The 18543-nt window shown below is 39.8% G+C and overlaps 1 protein-coding gene across 1 annotated transcript in view; it reads left to right on the top strand.

The window, feature by feature from the left end:
• The first annotated feature begins 2031 nt into the window (after positions 1 to 2031).
• LOC149244814 (uncharacterized) overlaps positions 2032 to 18543 on the top strand; it is a 42933-nt gene continuing 26421 nt past the window's right edge. The window contains exons 1-2 of the mRNA XM_089371646.1: positions 2032 to 3004; positions 3165 to 3587. Coding sequence (XP_089227772.1) covers positions 2050 to 3004; positions 3165 to 3587 — 1378 coding nt within the window. The 5' untranslated portion in view covers positions 2032 to 2049. The remainder of the gene's footprint in view (positions 3005 to 3164; positions 3588 to 18543) is intronic.

Below are 18543 nucleotides of genomic sequence, written 5' to 3'. Positions count from 1 at the left end.
GAGTTTGATACAACTCTGATTATCACACATGATCTTGTTCGCCTCCATACTTCTTCTGAATAGGTTTACCAGCAGTTTTCTAACCCATATGGCCTCACACAAAGCTGTGCTTGCTGCCATATATTCTACCTCAGATGAGCTCAAAGCCACGGACTTCTGTTTCCTACTGCACCAGGAGGTTATTCCTGATCCAATATTGAAACAGTACCCAGAGGTACTTTTCCGATCCATTGAACTTCCTGCCCAATCTACATCAGTAAATCCACTCAACCTGATATCCTTCCCCTTGTTGTACAAAATCCCATAATCAACTGTTCCCTGTAAATACCTGAGAATGTGCTTGGTTGCTACCCAGTGAGCCCTCTTTGTTTCCACCATGAACTCACTAAAGGTATTGACCACGTAGCAAATATCTAGCCTGGTATTGACTAGATACATCAGGGACCCTATGGGTTGTCAGTATCAGTGTTTTACGAAACGGCCGTACCGAAACGGAAACGGCCGTTTCTGACCGTTTCAATGCCAAATTTTATGACCCGGCCCATGACCCGGTTCGGCTGGCCGAGTCGGCTATGACTCGGCCGAGTCGGCTATGACTCGGCCGAGTCAGCCAATGACTCGGCCGAGTCATAGCTGACCCGGTCAACCCGGCCGGGTCCCGTAATGACTCGGCCGTTTCAATAAAGTCCGGCTGGGCAGCGTATTTACCAAAAAAAAATGAATTTTTTGCTGATTTTTGATAAAGTTAGTTAGGGTTTGTGGAGCTGAAAGGGTTATTGTGATTTGTTTAATGCTTTTGGGGTCCATTTCCCCCTCCCAAACTCTATTTAAGACAACCAAATGCTCTCATTTCACTCACAGCAGTCTTATGCATTTGAGTGAGAGTCTTCTTTGAGAGTTAGTGAGCAGTTCTTGAGCTTGTTTTGGAGCAGCAGTGAGGAGTCTTGGAGGAGCATTGTAGCTGGAGTGAGGAGCTTCTTGGGCAGCCATTTGGAGCAGCATTGAGGAGCTGATTTTTGGAGCAAGCTTGAGGAGGCAGTTTGTGCCTGGAGGTATTTTTTTCCACCTCTATAAATCTGTTTTTACTTAGTAAATTTTAGGTGCATATCAAGATAGCTTAGAGAGTGTTTTTAGTCAAATAAATGAACATTGAATCAATTTATTTATTTTTTTTTCATTTTCAGATTGTTTTCCTAGTCAAAAAATGGCACCTAGAGCAAAAGATCCTGCTTGGGCATATGTTGAAATGGTTGATGATGAGATGTGTTGCAAGTTTTGCCATAGGAAAATTAAGTCAGGTCCTGGGGGATTAATAGGCTGAAACAACACTTGGCAGGGATTAAAGGCAATATTACTGCATGTAAATCTGAGGAAATTGGGGAGATTAGAAAGAATTTGTTGGAAAGCTTTGAAAAATTTAATGCAGAAAAGACTAGGCAAAAAGAGATACAGGCTGAAATTGGGAGGAAGAGGGAGATACAAAGAATGATGGCTGCCAACCCCCACTATGAGTTTGAGGGTTCTTCCTCTATCCCTCAAACTGATGCATCAAACCCTTTCCGTTATGTTCCTCCCTCTTTTGCTTCTGTTCAAGATAAGGGAAAGGGTAGAATGAAGGGTGATGGGACTATCAAAAGTTTTTTCACTCACTCAGGCTCCTCTCCATCAGATGCACATGGTCCTGAAGTTAGTAAAGGTCTTGCTCAGCCCACTTTAGATGACCATTGGAAGAAAGAATTGAGGGAGACTGCTTGTGACTACATAGCTAGATGGTGGTATGATGCTGATATCCCCTTTAATGCTGCTCGTTCACCATATTATGAGCCTATGTTTGAGGCCATACATGCTGCTGGAAAAGGCTTCAAAGGCCCTACTATGCAAGAGCTAAGGGGGTTTCGTTTGCAGAAAGAAATTAAATCAATTAATGAGTATTTGCAAGATTTCAAGGAATCATGGGCAAGAACAGGGTGTACCATCATGTCAGATGGATGGACTGATCAAAGAAACCGTACCATCGTAAACTTTCTTGTCTTCTGCCCACAGGGAACCATGTTTTTAAAATCAGTTGATGCATCTGATAAGGTAAAAGATGGCCACTTGTTGTTTCAGCTATTGGATGAGGTTATTCAGGATGTGGGGGTGGCTAATGTTGTTCAAATCATCACAGACAATGCCTCTAACTATGTTCTTGCTGGTAGACTGTTAGAGGAAAAACACAAGACCATCTTTTGGACCCCATGCGCTGCACATTGCATAGACCTCATGCTTGAGGATATTGGAAAATTAGATTGGGTCAGAAACACTGTAGATAATGCCAAAAGCATAACAAAATTTATCTACAATCATACACTGGTTTTGAGTCTCATGAGGAAACACACTGGAGGCAAGGATATTATTAGGCCTGCCATCACTAGATTTGCTACACATTTTTTGACATTGCAATCTATGCTTTCCCAACATAGAAACTTGCAAAAGATGTTTTCCAGTGATGATTGGAATCAAAGCAGTTGGTCTAACAAACCAGAAGGCAGAGAATTGAAAAGGAAAGTCCATGATGAAACTTTTTGGAGAAAGGCAGCAGAGATTGTGAAGCTTGCTGAGCCACTAGTTAAGGTGTTGTGGTTGGTGGATGGGGAAAGGTTGGCTATGGGCTTCATTTATGAGGCTATGGATCAAGCAAAGGAGCAAATAAAGACAGCATACAAGGATAGAGTGGCAAAGTATGGGCCCATTTGGGCAATCATTGATGAAAGATGGAACAATCAACTCCATCGCCCTATACATGCAGCTGGGTATTTTTTGAACCCACGGTATCATTATAAAGCTAAGGAGTCAGGAGCTTTGAGGGGGGAGGTCAGAGATGGACTGGTTGATTGCATTGAGCGCATGGTCCCATCGGAGTCTGATCAGCTGCTGATACATCAGCAGGTCACATCCTTCAGCAATGCAACAGGTACCTTTGGGAAGAACCTAGCAAAGATTGCAAGAGAAGCAGATGAGCCAGGTAAACAAAAATTTCAATTTTCAATTTCTTAATGGTTTTACTTTTTTTATTAAAGTTTGTTAAATCATTTATAATTTGAAAGTTAGATATAATTTGTAATTTTGTTGAGCTTCAGCCTTCATCTAACTCATAATTCATTACACTCCTATGTTTTTTGCAGCACAATGGTGGGAGGCCTTTGGTGGCCAGTGCCCTGAATTGCAAAGGTTTGCAATTCGTATTTTGAGTCAAACTTGCAGTGCATCTGGGTGTGAGCGCAATTGGTCTGTCTTTGAGAGGATTCACACAAAGAAGAGAAACCGTTTGGAGCAAAAACGGTTGAATGATCTAGTTTTTGTCCAATACAACCTTCGGCTCAGACGGAACCAATTGCTGAACAAAAGACCTGATTCAGATCCCATTGTGTTGGAAGACATTGATCCAACATCAGATTGGGTAGTGGAGAGTCGTCTACCAGAGTTTGATCCTGATGAGGATCTTGATGAAATTGATGTTGGAGATCCACTGCAGCGTGTTCAGTTGAATGCAGATCCCAATCCACCAGCCTCAGTCTCACAGCCAGCTAGTAGGACTCCAGTTGTAGGTGCTTCCTCTGCTCAGCCACGATAGAAGCGCAGCCGCATTTGTACTCTATCTCAGCTTGCATCTGCTGCACAGCCTAGTGGTACTGGCACCACTTCTACAGCTGCAGTTGGAGACGATGATGATGAGGAGGAGCCATGGGGCCCCTTGTCTGACTCTGATGATGATGATCCAGAGATTGGTCGAGATGATCTTGGCTCCTCTGGCAGTAGCTACTAGCGACTAGCCTCCTTGGTTATTTGTATTTTGTTTTGACTCTTGAGTCTTTGATCATGTATGACAAACTACAGTTGACTATGTATTTACTATTGCCATTGGGTACACCGTACCATTTTGATATAATGGATTGGTTCATGAGCCTACTTTGATCATATGTTGTCTTCCATGTATATTATAATGTTGTGTGTTTGGAAACTTGAATGAAAATCTTTAAAATTATGTTTAAAATATTTAAAATTATGTTTTTTTATAAAAAAAATAAATATTTAATGTATTTTTTACAACGACCGAGTCATTGAAATCGAGCCGGCCGAGTCATTACCAAGTCCGAGTCCGAGTCCGAGTCGATCCTCGGCCGAGTCCGAGTCCGAGTCCGAGTTGTAAAACATTGGTCAGTATAGGGTGGGATCAACATCCTTGTTTTTTGATGCATCAATCTTCTTCCAGTTGGTGATCATTGGCGTAGCCATAGATCTACAGTAACCCATCCCAAACCTTTTGCGAATTTTTGTAGCATACCTTCCTTACCCAAGGAAGATTTCTCCTTTCTGCTGCTAAACTTCCAACCCTAGAAAATAGTGCATTTGTCCCAGATCCTTCATATCGAACTCTGTGGCTAGATTCTTCTTGCAGTCTTCAATGAGTCTGGATGATCCTATCAGGAAGAGATCATCCACATATAATACTAAGATAAGTGGCTCGCTCTCTACGACCAGATAGTAGAGAGTCGGATCCGTGTCACTCTTGACAAACCCCATATTCTGCAAGTAGCCATCTATTCGACCATACCACACTCTTGGTGCCTGCTTCAGCCCATACAAGGCTTTCTTCAATTTGCATACATGAGACTTTTTCTCATGAGTATTAAAGCCCTCTAGTTGTTCAATGTATACTTCTTCTTCTATTACCGCGTTCAGAAATGTTGTCTTGACATCCATCTGATGGATCTCCCATCCCATCTGGGTTGCAATAGATATCATGGTCCTAATAGATGTATACCTGGCTACCGGGGCGAAGTTTTCCTCATAGTCAATCCCTTCCATTTGAGCATACCCCTTAGCCACAAACCTGCCCTTGTATTTTTCAATACTGTCATCCACAGCATATTTGATCTTGTAGATCCATCTTGAACCTACCACAGATCTGTCTTGAGGCCTTGACATCACCTCCTAGATATCGTTTACCATTAGGGAGTTATACTCCTCCACCATTGCATCTAGCCAGACCTGATGCTGAGTTGCCTCCTTGAAACAGGCAGCCTCTCCATCCTGAGCTACTAACGCGTGATACCTGTCTGGCTGTTTTTGCTCCCTTTTACTATTCCTTGGCTCTCCGATGAAGTTCTCTGCATCACGCAGAATCTGACGAAGTTCCCTGCTGGTTCTTCCTCTGCCAACATGTGCTTCTGTTTGCTCCTCTTCCTCATCCTGAGAATCTTCCTAATCTAAGGATTCTTCACTTTTGTTGGTTGAAGAGGCATGACCAATGGATCCTCTTTTGATTGCTCCCTAGAAGGCATTTCACGAGATCTTCTGAAAGCTCTTTCCTCCATGAACTTTACATCTTGTCGTACTACTACCTTCCTGCTCCCTGGAAGATAGATCTCGTATGCCTTAGCGTTCTCGCTATATCCTGCTAGATACCCCTTTTCTGCAGTCTAATCCAGCTTCTTCCTCTTTTCTTCGGGTATGCGACAATATGCCAAACTCCCAAATATCCTGAAATGACTGACTTCAGGGGTCTTCCCAGTGAAGACTTTCTCTGGAGTAATCTTGCCCAATGCCCGATGAGGAGTCTTGTTCTAAACGTAGACAGCTGTGTTGCATGCTTCTGCCCATAGGAATTTTGGCATATCCTGATCATACAGCATGGCCCTAGCTACTTCTACAATAGTCCTGTTTTTCCTTTCTACCACCCCATTCTGCTCCGGATTGTAGGGAGTTGTCCACTCTCTTCTGATGCCCTCCTTAGCGCAAAAACCAATGAAGTCCTTATCGACATATTCTTCACCATTATCTGAGAACAAGACTTTTATTTTCTTACCTATCAAATTCTCCACTAGAGCCTTGAACTCTTTGAATCGACTGAAAACCTCATCCTTGGCTTTCAAAAAATAGATCCAAGTTTTCCTCGAGTGGTCATCAATGAAGGTAAGGAAATACTCGGCACCGCTGAGAGCTTTGACGAACATAGGTCCGCAGATATCTGAGTGTATCAATCCTAGTACACTCTTGGCCCTGTGGTTGCTCCTAGGAAATGTTGCCTTAGCATACTTTCCTAGAGCGCATCCCCTGCATACATCATCTCGTTCCGTACTCAGATCCAGAACTCCTCCTACAGTGCTCCTGAGAATTCTCAGAGCTCCATGGTGCAAGTGACCCATCCTTTTGTCCCATAGTTCGTTTAAGTCTTTGTCCCCATGACTGCCTATTAGTGCCATCGGAGATTCTAGTTGTAACCTGTACAACCGATTACTTTTGATCCCAATCTGCACTTTCTTTTTCTAGTTCGAGTGTTTGACGTATACCTTTTCCTTGATGAAGTAGACGTCATAGCCCTTGCCTTGTAGTTGTGACACGTGTTGACCACTACTGGTCAACTTCCCATGCGGTACACCCTCTTTTCTTGGCAGAAAGAGATAGCACCTGAACGACGTGTCCGTGCCAGCCTACAGTCATCAGCAGCTTGATCATTTCAATTGTAAACCCAGTCTGCATGTATGAATTGTAAATAATCTAAGCAGATCAGAGTCATGTATGTAAAATTGCCTAGGTGGACCTAACTTTCTATGATAATCTATGTCCCGGAAGGTTTTTCGTCTCACCGATCCATGGATCGGCAGAGTTTTCCTTCAAACCTGACCCCAAAGCCGGGATGGATTTTGTCATTAGAACTTTAGGAGAATCCTAGTGTGTTAATCTGCTAGATTATAGTTGTGTCGCAGAACTGGGTGATTTATGAGGGTCTGTATTAAGTGGGTTTGTCCCCTTGAGATGTAAATTGTAAAAAGTCATCATGAAATGTGTCTTGAGGGTTGAAAATGTTTTAAATCCCCTCGTGAGTCCTAAGTCCTAGGTCCTAGGTGATGTTTCCAAAGGCTTAGTTTGATGATCCATTTAAAAAATGAAATAAAATAATAAAATAAATAAAAATTAAGAAATTTAAAAAATAAAATAAATAATAAAAAAATTTAATAAAAAAAAATTTAAAAATTTAAAAAATAATAATAATAAAAAATTAATTGAATAAATCGACGGATGAGATCAAGAGATGTCTTGATCCTCATCAACGGTCGAGATCATTTCTACATGGATCATTCGAACTAGCCGTTGGGATCATTTCCTTTATATAGAGTCTTAGGTGGTCATTTCAGATTCATTCGATCTGGAGTCTGTACTGAAAAAAGCTCTCTTGTAATCTGATTTCTGGTTAATAAAAGAAGACTTTGGGGTCCAAATCTCGCTGGTGTTACTCTCTGGAATTGCTGTGAGATGTTTATTTTTCTGCATATTTCAGTTTTCAGCCATTAACAATAGCTTGTTTTCAGAGTATTGTGAGCACAGGTATCTTGTTCACTTGCTAGGGTTGGAGTGTTGTTAGGATTTCTGAAATAATGGCAGGTATCTCCATTATTTCCTGAGATCTAGCAGCATTCTTGCTCTCTTTTGCTGATGGTTGCTTGAGATGTGCAGGGAATCTATTAGTGAAGAATATTGGTGGGCGTTTGGGGAAGTTCTAGGCTGAACCAGCCGACTCCCACAGGCTTTTCTTTGCAGAGCCCAGCTGATCTTGCCCTGGGTTTATCATTTAAAATTTCTTTTCTGATTTACATGAGAGATTTTCTGAAATATTATCTAACATATTCCTATTCTTATTTGTTGAATCTGGCTGAAGATGGGCCAAAATCTATAAATTAATTAAGTTGATTAGGGTTTTCAGTTTTGGGTCTGGGGCATATATTATCAATGTTTTGTTTTTTTTTTGCAACTTGCAGGAGCCAGGTTTTTCCCCAAGGGTTTATTAAGCATAAAGTCCTTGACAAGCCTTACTGTTTCGAAATAAACTGAAGGATTGCATCATTCTGCTACGTACATCAGCTGTTTATTAATGCCACTCTGAGCTATTCCAAGCATCGCCATTGTTCACATAAGTTGTGCATTTTGTTCTCTCTAGACGTGGCCTTGTGGATGTCAAAATCAGTTCTGCCCATCAGCTTACAGCCGTCATTACATTTAAAAATCCGCTCTCAGAACCGGGAATCTGTGGGCCGTGTCTCAGTACAAACAAACACCGTCAGGATCTGGATGAGATATCTGCAAACCGACGTAATCTCTCAATCGATTTCCATTCACTGTTGAACGAGATAAGCTGCGTTGAATCGATTCCTTGTCTGCCGTTGAAAATCTGCAGCTACATCACTGTCACGCTGCCCAGGTAATAGCATAAGTCCCTTTCGAGTTCTGCTGAGGGAGATCACGTGCTCCATCAAGACATTTGCATTCAAATTTTTTGTGCCGGCGTAGCCATAATTTCCCTGCCCGGATCAAGTGAAGAGCCCTCAGGCCGCAACTGAAACTGGTTATCAGAAAGTCACGAAGGGTTTTCGATTCAGCACGTCGCTCGATTTGGTGTCCTGCCGGCTAGTTTACACTTCATTCAACTCTGTTTGTGAAATTGCATAGCGTATTGCTATCGGTGGTGTGCAGATGCGTTCCAGGCCATCAACGCAGGTGAAAACGCTTCTACGCCGTCAAAATAACCTGCAAACTCTCGCTGAAATCCGCAGGTAAAATTGATTCATGAACAGATAATCGAATTTGATCCGGAGCAGGTAAATCGAGGTTTCTTAATGCGTTTTGGGGTTGTATGTATTCACATAGGTTAACGTTTTGATATTGTTAGCGTAGGTTAGCGTTAGACAAGGTTTAGTATAGTTTTTTTTTGTTATTCGATTTCATTTGTTTTATAGTTTAGTTTTGATATATACATAAAAATAAAATAAAAAATATGCGATTTCACTTTTAGATTTTAAATTTTATCATTTTAGGTTCTAGTTTTAGGAATAAGATTTTTGTTAAGTTACATTTAGATATTAGTTAATTGTTTTTTTTTTTTTTTTAAAGAGTTTAGATTTAGGTGCTTTTAGATTTAAATTTTATGAAAAATAAAAAATAAAAAGATTTATTTAGATTTAGTTTTTTTTTTTTTTTAAATAGTTTAGTTTTAGACTAATTTTTTAGATTTCATTTTTTTAATTTTGTTTAAAAAAAAAAAAAAATCGAAAAATTTTGTGGAATTTTTTCTTTGTTAGATCCAGTTATTTTTCGGGAATTATTATTTTTCACGCTGAGATCTGAATTTTCAAGTCGAGATGCGAAGTTGATATATGATTGCTGTTCATGGTTCATGTTTCTATATCATTTAACAAGTAATCGTTTTTATAATCATCTCTTAAGGCACTGGTCTGCTTCATTAATTAAATCCATCAAGTGCTTTTATATCGTATCTCGTGTCTCCCAACCAACTGGTCGACAGTTGGTCTTCATCATCCCACAGGGACTACCCCCCTTAGCCGCGGGAGACAGGCTTAAACGGAGGGATCGGGGATCGGAGTGACAGCCCCCGGTCTGAGCGTTGTCGTGTCAATCTGCGCGACAACATTTTTTGGCGCCGTTGCCGGGGATAGAGTTTTTCTGTCCTTGGTTCTTACATTTCAAGCTTTTCTGTGTCTAACTTCTTGTTCAAGTGGCGACTCCACTTCCTATATTATCTGCAAGAGTGTACACTAGAAGACATCCAAGCAGTCTGTGCAACCCCACTCCTGATCCTGAAAAGGTTTACAGGGTGTGATCACACAAACTTGCTTCTCGTACACTCCTTGCAAATCTTGGACAAGAAGCCCTTTCCGATATTCATTTGCTCTTTAAGGGTCAAGTTAGGCGCAGCACCATGAGTCTGTATGCCCCTTGTGATTTTTCTAACATTCCTGGATCCCCCAATGCTATTCCATCTGTTGGGTTAGACAAATTGCCTAATTTTCAAGGAGATAATGCCATTACTGTTAATTCCCACTTGCGAGATTTCAATATATGGATGGCTAAGTATGCTAGATCTCCTGATTTTGATCATGAAGATGTCAGGATGTCTCTTTTTATCTTGACTCTAGCAGGTGATGCTTATGAGTGGTTTACAGAAAAACCTCCAAATTCATTTAACTCTTTACAATCAATCATAAATTCATTTAGAGAAAAATATGGAGATAAGAGAGAGGGAAGACATCTTGTAAGAGCTCTTACTCTGATAAAAAAGAGAGAGGATGAAACTGTTGAAGAATTTAATAGAAGGTTTAATGGTATTATTAGAGAATTACCTCAAGACTATAAACCTACAGATAAAACTCTCCAAGATTTTTACATTGATGCCTTTGGTCCTGAACCATCTTATGAGTTAAGGCGTGCTAAACTTACTGATTATCGAGATTGCCAAGCCTTAGCTGTAGAACTTGAAAAGGACAAGGCAGCTTCTGGGAAGTCTGAAGTCCCAGGTTTTGATAGGGCTGCTACGAAACTAAAGGAACCTAAGGGAAAAGCAGTCCAAGAGCCAGAAAGTGAGCTTGTTCTTAAATTGCTTCAAAAAATTGAAACTATGGAAATTAATCATAATAAGGAGATAAACACTTTGCAGAATAGATTGATTCAGATGGAAAGAACGCAATCGCAAAATTTTCAGCCTCGAAATAATAATAACAAAAATAATAATTGGCAAAGAAGAGGTCAATCTAGTGAGCAGAGACCCCCTAACCCGCTTACTAATCTGGTAGATGATGCTCCTCCTTACTGTTGTGCTTGCGATGCTTTTCATGAAGAATCCTCTTGTCTCATTATCAGAGGACTCTTGGATAATGGAATGCTTGGGACAGGTGAGCAAATAAATGTAGTAGGGAGCAAGTTTCCTGTGCCCATGAATGATTGGATAGAGATTAAGGAAAGGAGCTATGATGTTATGGATACTTCATCTGCTTTTAGTATTAATAACCTTGAAAATGAAGATGACATTTTGGCTAGGTTATATGGTGAGAAGCCCTCTCCTGAGAAAATTTTAGAAATGCTAGAGATAGGGGTTTGACATACCAAAGAAGGGATAAAGATCAGAGCGAGAATCAAATTCCCCCTCGAACTTTAAACCCTGGCATAAACTCTGGAATAGATGTTGATTTGGGAAGTTGGTTTAACAATGCGAAAATCTGGGTTCCTGTATCTGAGATCGCTAAGATCCCTTCCCAGAAAGACAAGTTACTAAAGGCAATTCAGGGTCCTCAAGTCAACACTTCTCAGCAGAAGATTCGCGAGGTTGACTATCATGATGCTCCTATTTATCTGCAAAGCGTAGATGTTGATAACAAAGATCATCAACCCTTCTGTATCACCTTATTAGTCAACGGGTATAAATTGAATAACTGCATGTTGGATTCAGGCGCATCTGCTTGCGTTATGACTAAAAGGGTCATGGAACAGCTTAACTTAAGAGTTTCTAGACCCTACTATAATATATGTGCTATGGATTCTAAGAAAATCGAAGTACATGGTTTAATCAAGGATTTACAAGTTCACCTTTCAGTTTACCCGGACATCATGGTTGTTATGGATATCGTTGTCGTTGATGTACCTGATGCTTGGGGTATGCTGTTATCTAGAAAGTGGGCCTCTGATCTAGGAGGAAGCATTCAGATGAATTGGTCATATGCTATGATTCCTTCTCCTAGCAGTGATGGTTTTGTTAGGCTAAATAGAGAGCCCGAGAGGAAATTTCATGTTGAAAATCCTAAGAAGCCTCATAACGAAATAATTAGAGAACAATCTGACATCGGGAACTACTCTATCATGTCCAATTTCATAATTCCTCCCGATGATGAGATTAAGGATCTTAAGGATAACGTCTGGTATATGTACTTCGATGGTGCGTCCTCTAGTCATGGTAAAGGTGCGGGAGTAGTGCTTAAATCGCCCCTTGGTCATATATTCAAGTTTGCCTATCGTTTAGAATTTGAAGCAACCAACAATGTCGCTGAGTACGAAGCTATATTGTTGGGTCTTGAATTGGCCAAAGCTTTGAGGATTAAATTGCTTAGCATCAAGGGGGATTCCGATCTGGTTATCATGCAACTTAAAAACAAATTCACATGTAGAAATCAGAGATTAAGAAACTATCGAAATGCTGTGTGGGATACTATGGAGCACTTCGATGCCCTTAACCTTGAAGCAATCCCTCGAGAACAAAATAGTTTGGCGGATGAACTTGCTGTAGCTGCCACAACTTTCCAGTTATCTGATGAGTTAATTAACGATAAAATCAAAATGGAAGTAATATTTAGACCATCTGTCCCAGATAACTCGGAGCATTGGCAAGTTTTTAACGACGAAAAGCAAGTCATTCGTTTTCTCAATAGTTTGGATGAGTTTGAAGATTTTCGGATAATTTCTCAGGAGGATGGATCTTTAAATCATGAACATATCATAAATCCTACTCCTAGAAATGTGGTTGCCTTAGAGCAACATTTTGATCGGCATGATGCCACGAAGCTTAGAGAAGAAAACAAGATGAACCCAGGCGAGTACCTCGAAATCAACATTGGTACTTCTGAAAATCCGAAAATAGTTAAAATTGGTAAAGGTACTAGTTTGGAGGAAAGGAAAAGGTTAGCTGATTTACTTCATGAATATAGAGACGTTTTAGCTTTTTCCTATGATGAATTAAAAGGCTATAGGGAAGATGTTATGGAGCATACTATTCCCTTAAAGGATGAAAATGCTAAACCCTTTCGGCAGAAACTTAGGCAAATTAATCCGAAATTAGCCCCCTTGGTCCAGAAAGAACTTGCAAAGATGCTTTCAGCAGGGATCATCGCTCAAACTAGGCATTCGACATGGTGTTCGAATTTGGTGATTGTTAGGAAAAAGAACGGTACAATAAGACTTTGTGTCGATTTTAGAAACCTTAATCTGGCATGCAAAAAGGATAATTACCCTTTGCCAAACATGGAAACTTTGTTGCAAAGAGTAACTGGGTTTGGAATGATGTCATTGCTAGATGGCTTTTCTGGGTATAATCAAGTTTGGGTGAAAAAGGAAGATCGACACAAGACCACATTTACAACACCGTGGGGTACTTTTGAATACATCAGAATGCCATTTGGGTTAACAAATGCTGGGGCTACTTTCCAGAGGGCCATGGATTATGCCTTCAAAGGGTTAATCGGGAAAATTATCGAAATCTATCAAGACGATCTTATTGTTTTCTCTAAAGATGGTATCAGTCATATAGATCATCTTAGGCAAGTTTTCGACAGATGTAGAGAATATGGAATTTCTTTGAATCCGGCTAAGTCTGTTTTTGGGGTAACAGAAGGGAAATTACTCGGTCATATCATTTCTAAGGAAGGAATCAAAATCGATCCCGAACGAGTTGAAGCAATTCGAAAGATTCCTCTCCCGCATAATCTTAAATCCCTTCAGTCTTTCCTTGGAAAGATAAATTTTATTAGAAGATTCATCCCAAATTATGCAGAAATAGCTAAGCCCATTCAAAGTCTTCTGAAGAAAGATGCAAAATTTGTCTGGCAAGAAGAGGGCAAAAGGGTTTTCCAAGAAATCAAGTCCGCTATTGCAAAAGCTCCTGTCTTGGTTAGTCCTGACTACTCCAAGGATTTCATGATTTTTTCTTTCGCTTCTGAAGATACCATCGCTGGTGTTTTGCTTCAAAAGAATAAAGACGGTCACGAGCAGCCTATTTCTTTCATGAGTAGAGCACTTCAAAACTCTGAGTTGAAGTACAATACCATGGAAAAGCAGGCTTATGCCCTGGTCAAGTCTCTTAAGCATTTTAAAACTTATGTGGGTTATTCTAAGATCATTGCTTACGTCCCGCATTCTGCTGTTAAGGACATATTAACTCAAACTGATTGCTTAGGGACTCGTGCTAGGTGGGTTACTAAGATACAAGAGTATGATTTAGAAATTAGACCCACCAAGCTGATCAAAGGCCAAGGTTTAGCTCAAATGTTAACAGAAAGTAATGAAAAGACTCTTGGTTTGTTTTGCCTTGACGAGCTATCTTCGCCAGAGTTGAAAAGATTAGCAGAGCATGAATGGTATAAGGACATAGTTTACTACTTAACCAATCTTGCATGTCCTAACCATTTAGTCACTCATAAGAGAAGGGCTCTTAGACTAAAATCCACTAAGTACTGCCTTATGAAGGATGGCCTTGGATGGAGAAATCCTGAGGGCATAGTGCTTAGGTGTGTTGACGATGTTGAGTCCAAAAGATTAATCTCCGAATTTCATTCAGGATTTTGTGGTGGTCATTATGCCGCTAGAACTACAGCCCACAAAATCCTGAGAGCTGGCTATTATTGGCCTTCGATTTTTTCTGATGTGCACAAGTATGTTAGAACGTGTCAAGCCTGTCAACTGTTCACTGGGAAGCAGAAGCTTGCTGCCCTTCCTCTACAACCTGTTATTGTAGAGGCACCTTTTCAGCATTGGGGTCTGGACTTCATAGGGAAGTTCCATGAAAATTCTAGCAATGGCTACTCATGGATTTTGACTGCTACTGATTATTTCACTAAATGGGTCGAAGCCATTCCTGCTAAGAATGCCACTGAAAAGGTGATTATGGATTTCATTGAGAATAACATCATTACTAGATTTGGTGTCCCCGCTAAGATCACTACGGACAATGCCAAGGCTTTTAGTTCTTCAGAGTTTACATCTTTTTGTTTCAAATATGGCATTGTCTTATCTCATTCGTCGAATTACTATCCTCAGGGTAATGGTTTGGCTGAATCAAGTAATAAAAATCTCATAACCATTATCAAGAAGATAGTAGGAGATAACAAGAAGTCTTGGGACAGTAAAATCAAGTATGCTTTGTGGGCAGACAGAATTACTAAGAAGAAGTCTACTGGTAAATCTCCCTTTGAATTAGTTTATGGCTTGGATGTTACCTTACCTGTGCACCTAAAATTGCCAGCCTATCAGCTTCTCCAAAAATTTTCCACTAATAAAGATGTTGTTCAGAATAGGATAGATCAGATTGTGGAATTAGATGAGGCTCGTCGGACAGCTTTTGAGGCTATATGTAAAAATCAATCTAATATTAAGAAAAGCTTTGATAAATGCTCTCGATCTAGATTTTTGCAGGTTGGAGATATGGTTTTACTCTGGGATCGCAAAAATGAAAAGCCGGGAAAACATAAGAAGTTTGATAGTTTGTGGCTGGGACCATACATCATTAGAGATATAGTCGGGCCAAACTCATTCTACTTGAGCAGATTGGATGGCGAACCACTTGATCTACCAGTGAACGGCCAAATGCTCAAGCTGTTCTTCGGAGATGATATCTGATGCCATGGGGCATCTTCTGTATTATATTTCTATCCCTACTCCTTGTCTTTTCAACATTTCATTTCTGTTTTTAGGATTAGATTTACTTTTCATGTTATTAGTTAGTTAATAAATGAAGAGCTTTTATCTTTCCTGTGCTTAATGTATATGATGATTTTGGACGGACGCTACTTATATTTTGTTGTGTGTTGCATGGATGCAGATTCTGGATTCTCACATTCCTACAGAGCAGCAACGTGTCCCCGAGTAGAGCCAGATGTTGACCACTACTGGTCAACTTCCCATGCGGTACACCCTCTTTTCTTGGCAGAAAGAGATAGCACCTGAACGGCGTGTCCGTGCCAGCCTACAGTCATCAGCAGCTTGATCATTTCAATTGTAAACCCAGTCTGCATGTATGAATTGTAAATAATCTAAGCAGATCAGAGTCATGTATGTAAAATTGCCTAGGTGGACCTAACTTTCTATGATAATCTATGTCCCGGAAGGTTTTTCGTCTCACCGATCCATGGATCGGCAGAGTTTTCCTTCAAACCTGACCCCAAAGCCGGGATGGATTTTGTCATTAGAACTTTAGGAGAATCCTAGTGTGTTAATCTGCTAGATTATAGTTGTGTCGCAGAACTGGGTGATTTATGAGGGTCTGTATTAAGTGGGTTTGTCCCCTTGAGATGTAAATTGTAAAAAGTCATCATGAAATGTGTCTTGAGGGTTGAAAATGTTTTAAATCCCCCGTGAGTCCTAAGTCCTAGGTCCTAGGTGATGTTTCCAAAGGCTTAGTTCGATGATCCATTTAAAAAATGAAATAAAATAATAAAATAAATAAAAATTAAGAAATTTAAAAAATAAAATAAATAATAATAAAATTTAAAAATTTAATAAAAAAAAAATTAAAAATTTAAAAAAAAATAATAATAAAAAATTAATTGAATAAATCGACGGATGAGATCAAGAGATGTCTTGATCCTCATCAACGGTCGAGATCATTTCTACATGGATCATTCGAACTAGCCGTTGGGATCATTTCCTTTCTATAAAGTCTTAGGTGGTCATTTCAGATTCATTCGATCTGGAGTCTGTACTGAAAAAAGCTCTCTTGTAATCTGATTTCTGGTTAATAAAAGAAGACTTTGGGGTCCAAATCTTGCTGGTGTTACTCTCTGGAATTGCTGTGAGATGTTTATTTTTCTGCATATTTTAGTTTTCAGCCATTAACAATAGCTTGTTTTCAGAGTATTGTGAGCACAGGTATCTTGTTCACTTGCTAGGGTTGGAGTGTTGTTAGGATTTCTGAAATAATGGCAGGTATCTCCATTATTTCCTGAGATCTAGCAGCATTCTTGCTCTCTTTTGCTGATGGTTGCTTGAGATGTGCAGGGAATCTATTAGTGAAGAATATTGGTGGTCGTTTGGGGAAGTTCTAGGCTGAACCAGCCGACTCCCACAGGCTTTTCTTTGCAGAGCCCAGCTGATCTTGCCCTGGGTTTATCATTTAAAATTTCTTTTCTGATTTACATGAGAGATTTTCTGAAATATTATCTAACATATTCCTGTTCTTATTTGTTGAATCTGGCTGAAGATGGGCCAAAATCTGTAAATTAATTAAGTTGATTAGGGTTTTCAGTTTTGGGTCTAGGGCATATATTATCAGTGTTTTGTTTTTTTTTTGCAACTTGCAGGAGCCAGGTTTTTCCCCAAGGGTTTATTAAGCATAAAGTCCTTGACAAGCCTTGCTGTTTCGAAATAAACTGAAGGATTGCATCATTCTGCTACGTACATCAGCTGTTTATTAATGCCACTCTGAGCTGTTCCAAGCATCGCCATTGTTCACATAAGTTGTGCATTTTGTTCTCTCTAGACGTGGCCTTGTGGATGTCAAAGTCAGTTCTGCCCATCAGCTTACAGCCGTCATTACACTTAAAAATCCGCTCTCAAAACCGGGGATCTGTGGTCGTGTCTCAGTATAGGCAAACACCGTCAGGATCTGGATGAGATATATGCAAACCGACGTAATCTCCCAATCGATTTCCATTCACTGTTGAACGAGATAAGCTGCGTTGAATCGACTCCTTGTCTGTCGTTTAAAAAACCTGCAGCTACATCACTGTCACGCTGCCCAGGTAATAGCATAAGTCCCTTTCGAGTTCTGCTGAGGGAGATCACGTGCTCCATCAAGACGTTTGCATTCAAATTTTTTTGTGCCGGCGTAGCCATAATTTCCCCGCCCGGATCAAGTGAAGAGCCCTCAGGCCGCAACTGAAACTGGTTATCAGCAAGTCGCGAAGGGTTTTCGATTCAGCACGTCGCTCGATTTGGTGTCCTGCCGGCTGGTTTACACTTCATTCAACTCTGTTTGTGAAATTGCATAGCGTATTGCTATCAGTGGTGTGCAGATGCGTTCCAGGCCATCAACACAGGTGAAAACGCTTCTACGCCGTCAAAATAACTTGCAAACTCTCGCTGAAATCCGCAGGTAAAATCGATTCATGAACAGATAATCGAATTTGATCCGGAGCAGGTAAATCGAGGTTTCTTAATGCGTTTTGGGGTTGTATGTATTCACATAGGTTAACGTTTTGATATTGTTAGCGTAGGTTAGCGTTAGACAAGGTTTAGTATAGTTTTTTTTTGTTATTCGATTTCATTTGTTTTATAGTTTAGTTTTGATATATACATAAAAATAAAAATAAAAATATGCGATTTCACTTTTAGATTTTAAATTTTATCATTTTAGATTCTAGTTTTAGGAATAAGATTTTTGTTAAGTTACATTTAGATATTAGTCAATTGTTTTTATTTTTATTTTAAAGAGTTTAGATTTAGGTGCTTTTAGATTTAAATTTTATGAAAAATAAAAAATAAAAAGATTTATTTAGATTTAGTTTTATTTTTTTAAATATTTTAGTTTTAGACTAATTTTTTAGATTTCATTTTTTTAATTTTGTTTTAAAAAAAAAAAAAAATCGAAAAATTTTGTGGAATTTTTTCTTTGTCAGATCCAGTTATTTTTCGGGAATTATTATTTTTCACGCTGAGATCTGAATTTTCAAGTCGAGATGCGAAGTTGATATATGATTGTTGTTCATGGTTCATGTTTCTATATCATTTAACAGGTAATCGTTTTTATAATCATCTCTTAAGGCACTGGTCTGCTTCATTAATTAAATCCATCAAGTGCTTTTATATCGTATCTCGTGTCTCCCAACCGACTGGTCGACAGTTGGTCTTCATCATCCCACAGGGACTACCCCCCTTAGCCGTGGGAGACAGGCTTAAACGGAGGGATCGGGGATCGGAGTGACAGCCCCCGGTCTGAGCGTTGTCGTGTCAATC

The sequence above is a fragment of the Pinus tabuliformis genome, chromosome 8 (assembly GCF_031772625.1).
Source record: "Pinus tabuliformis cultivar Carrire ecotype Pingquan chromosome 8, CPIR1, whole genome shotgun sequence".
Classification (NCBI taxonomy): domain Eukaryota; kingdom Viridiplantae; phylum Streptophyta; class Pinopsida; order Pinales; family Pinaceae; genus Pinus; species Pinus tabuliformis.
The sequence above is the reverse complement of the archived record's forward strand: the minus strand, read 5'-3'. Positions and strand labels throughout refer to the sequence as shown.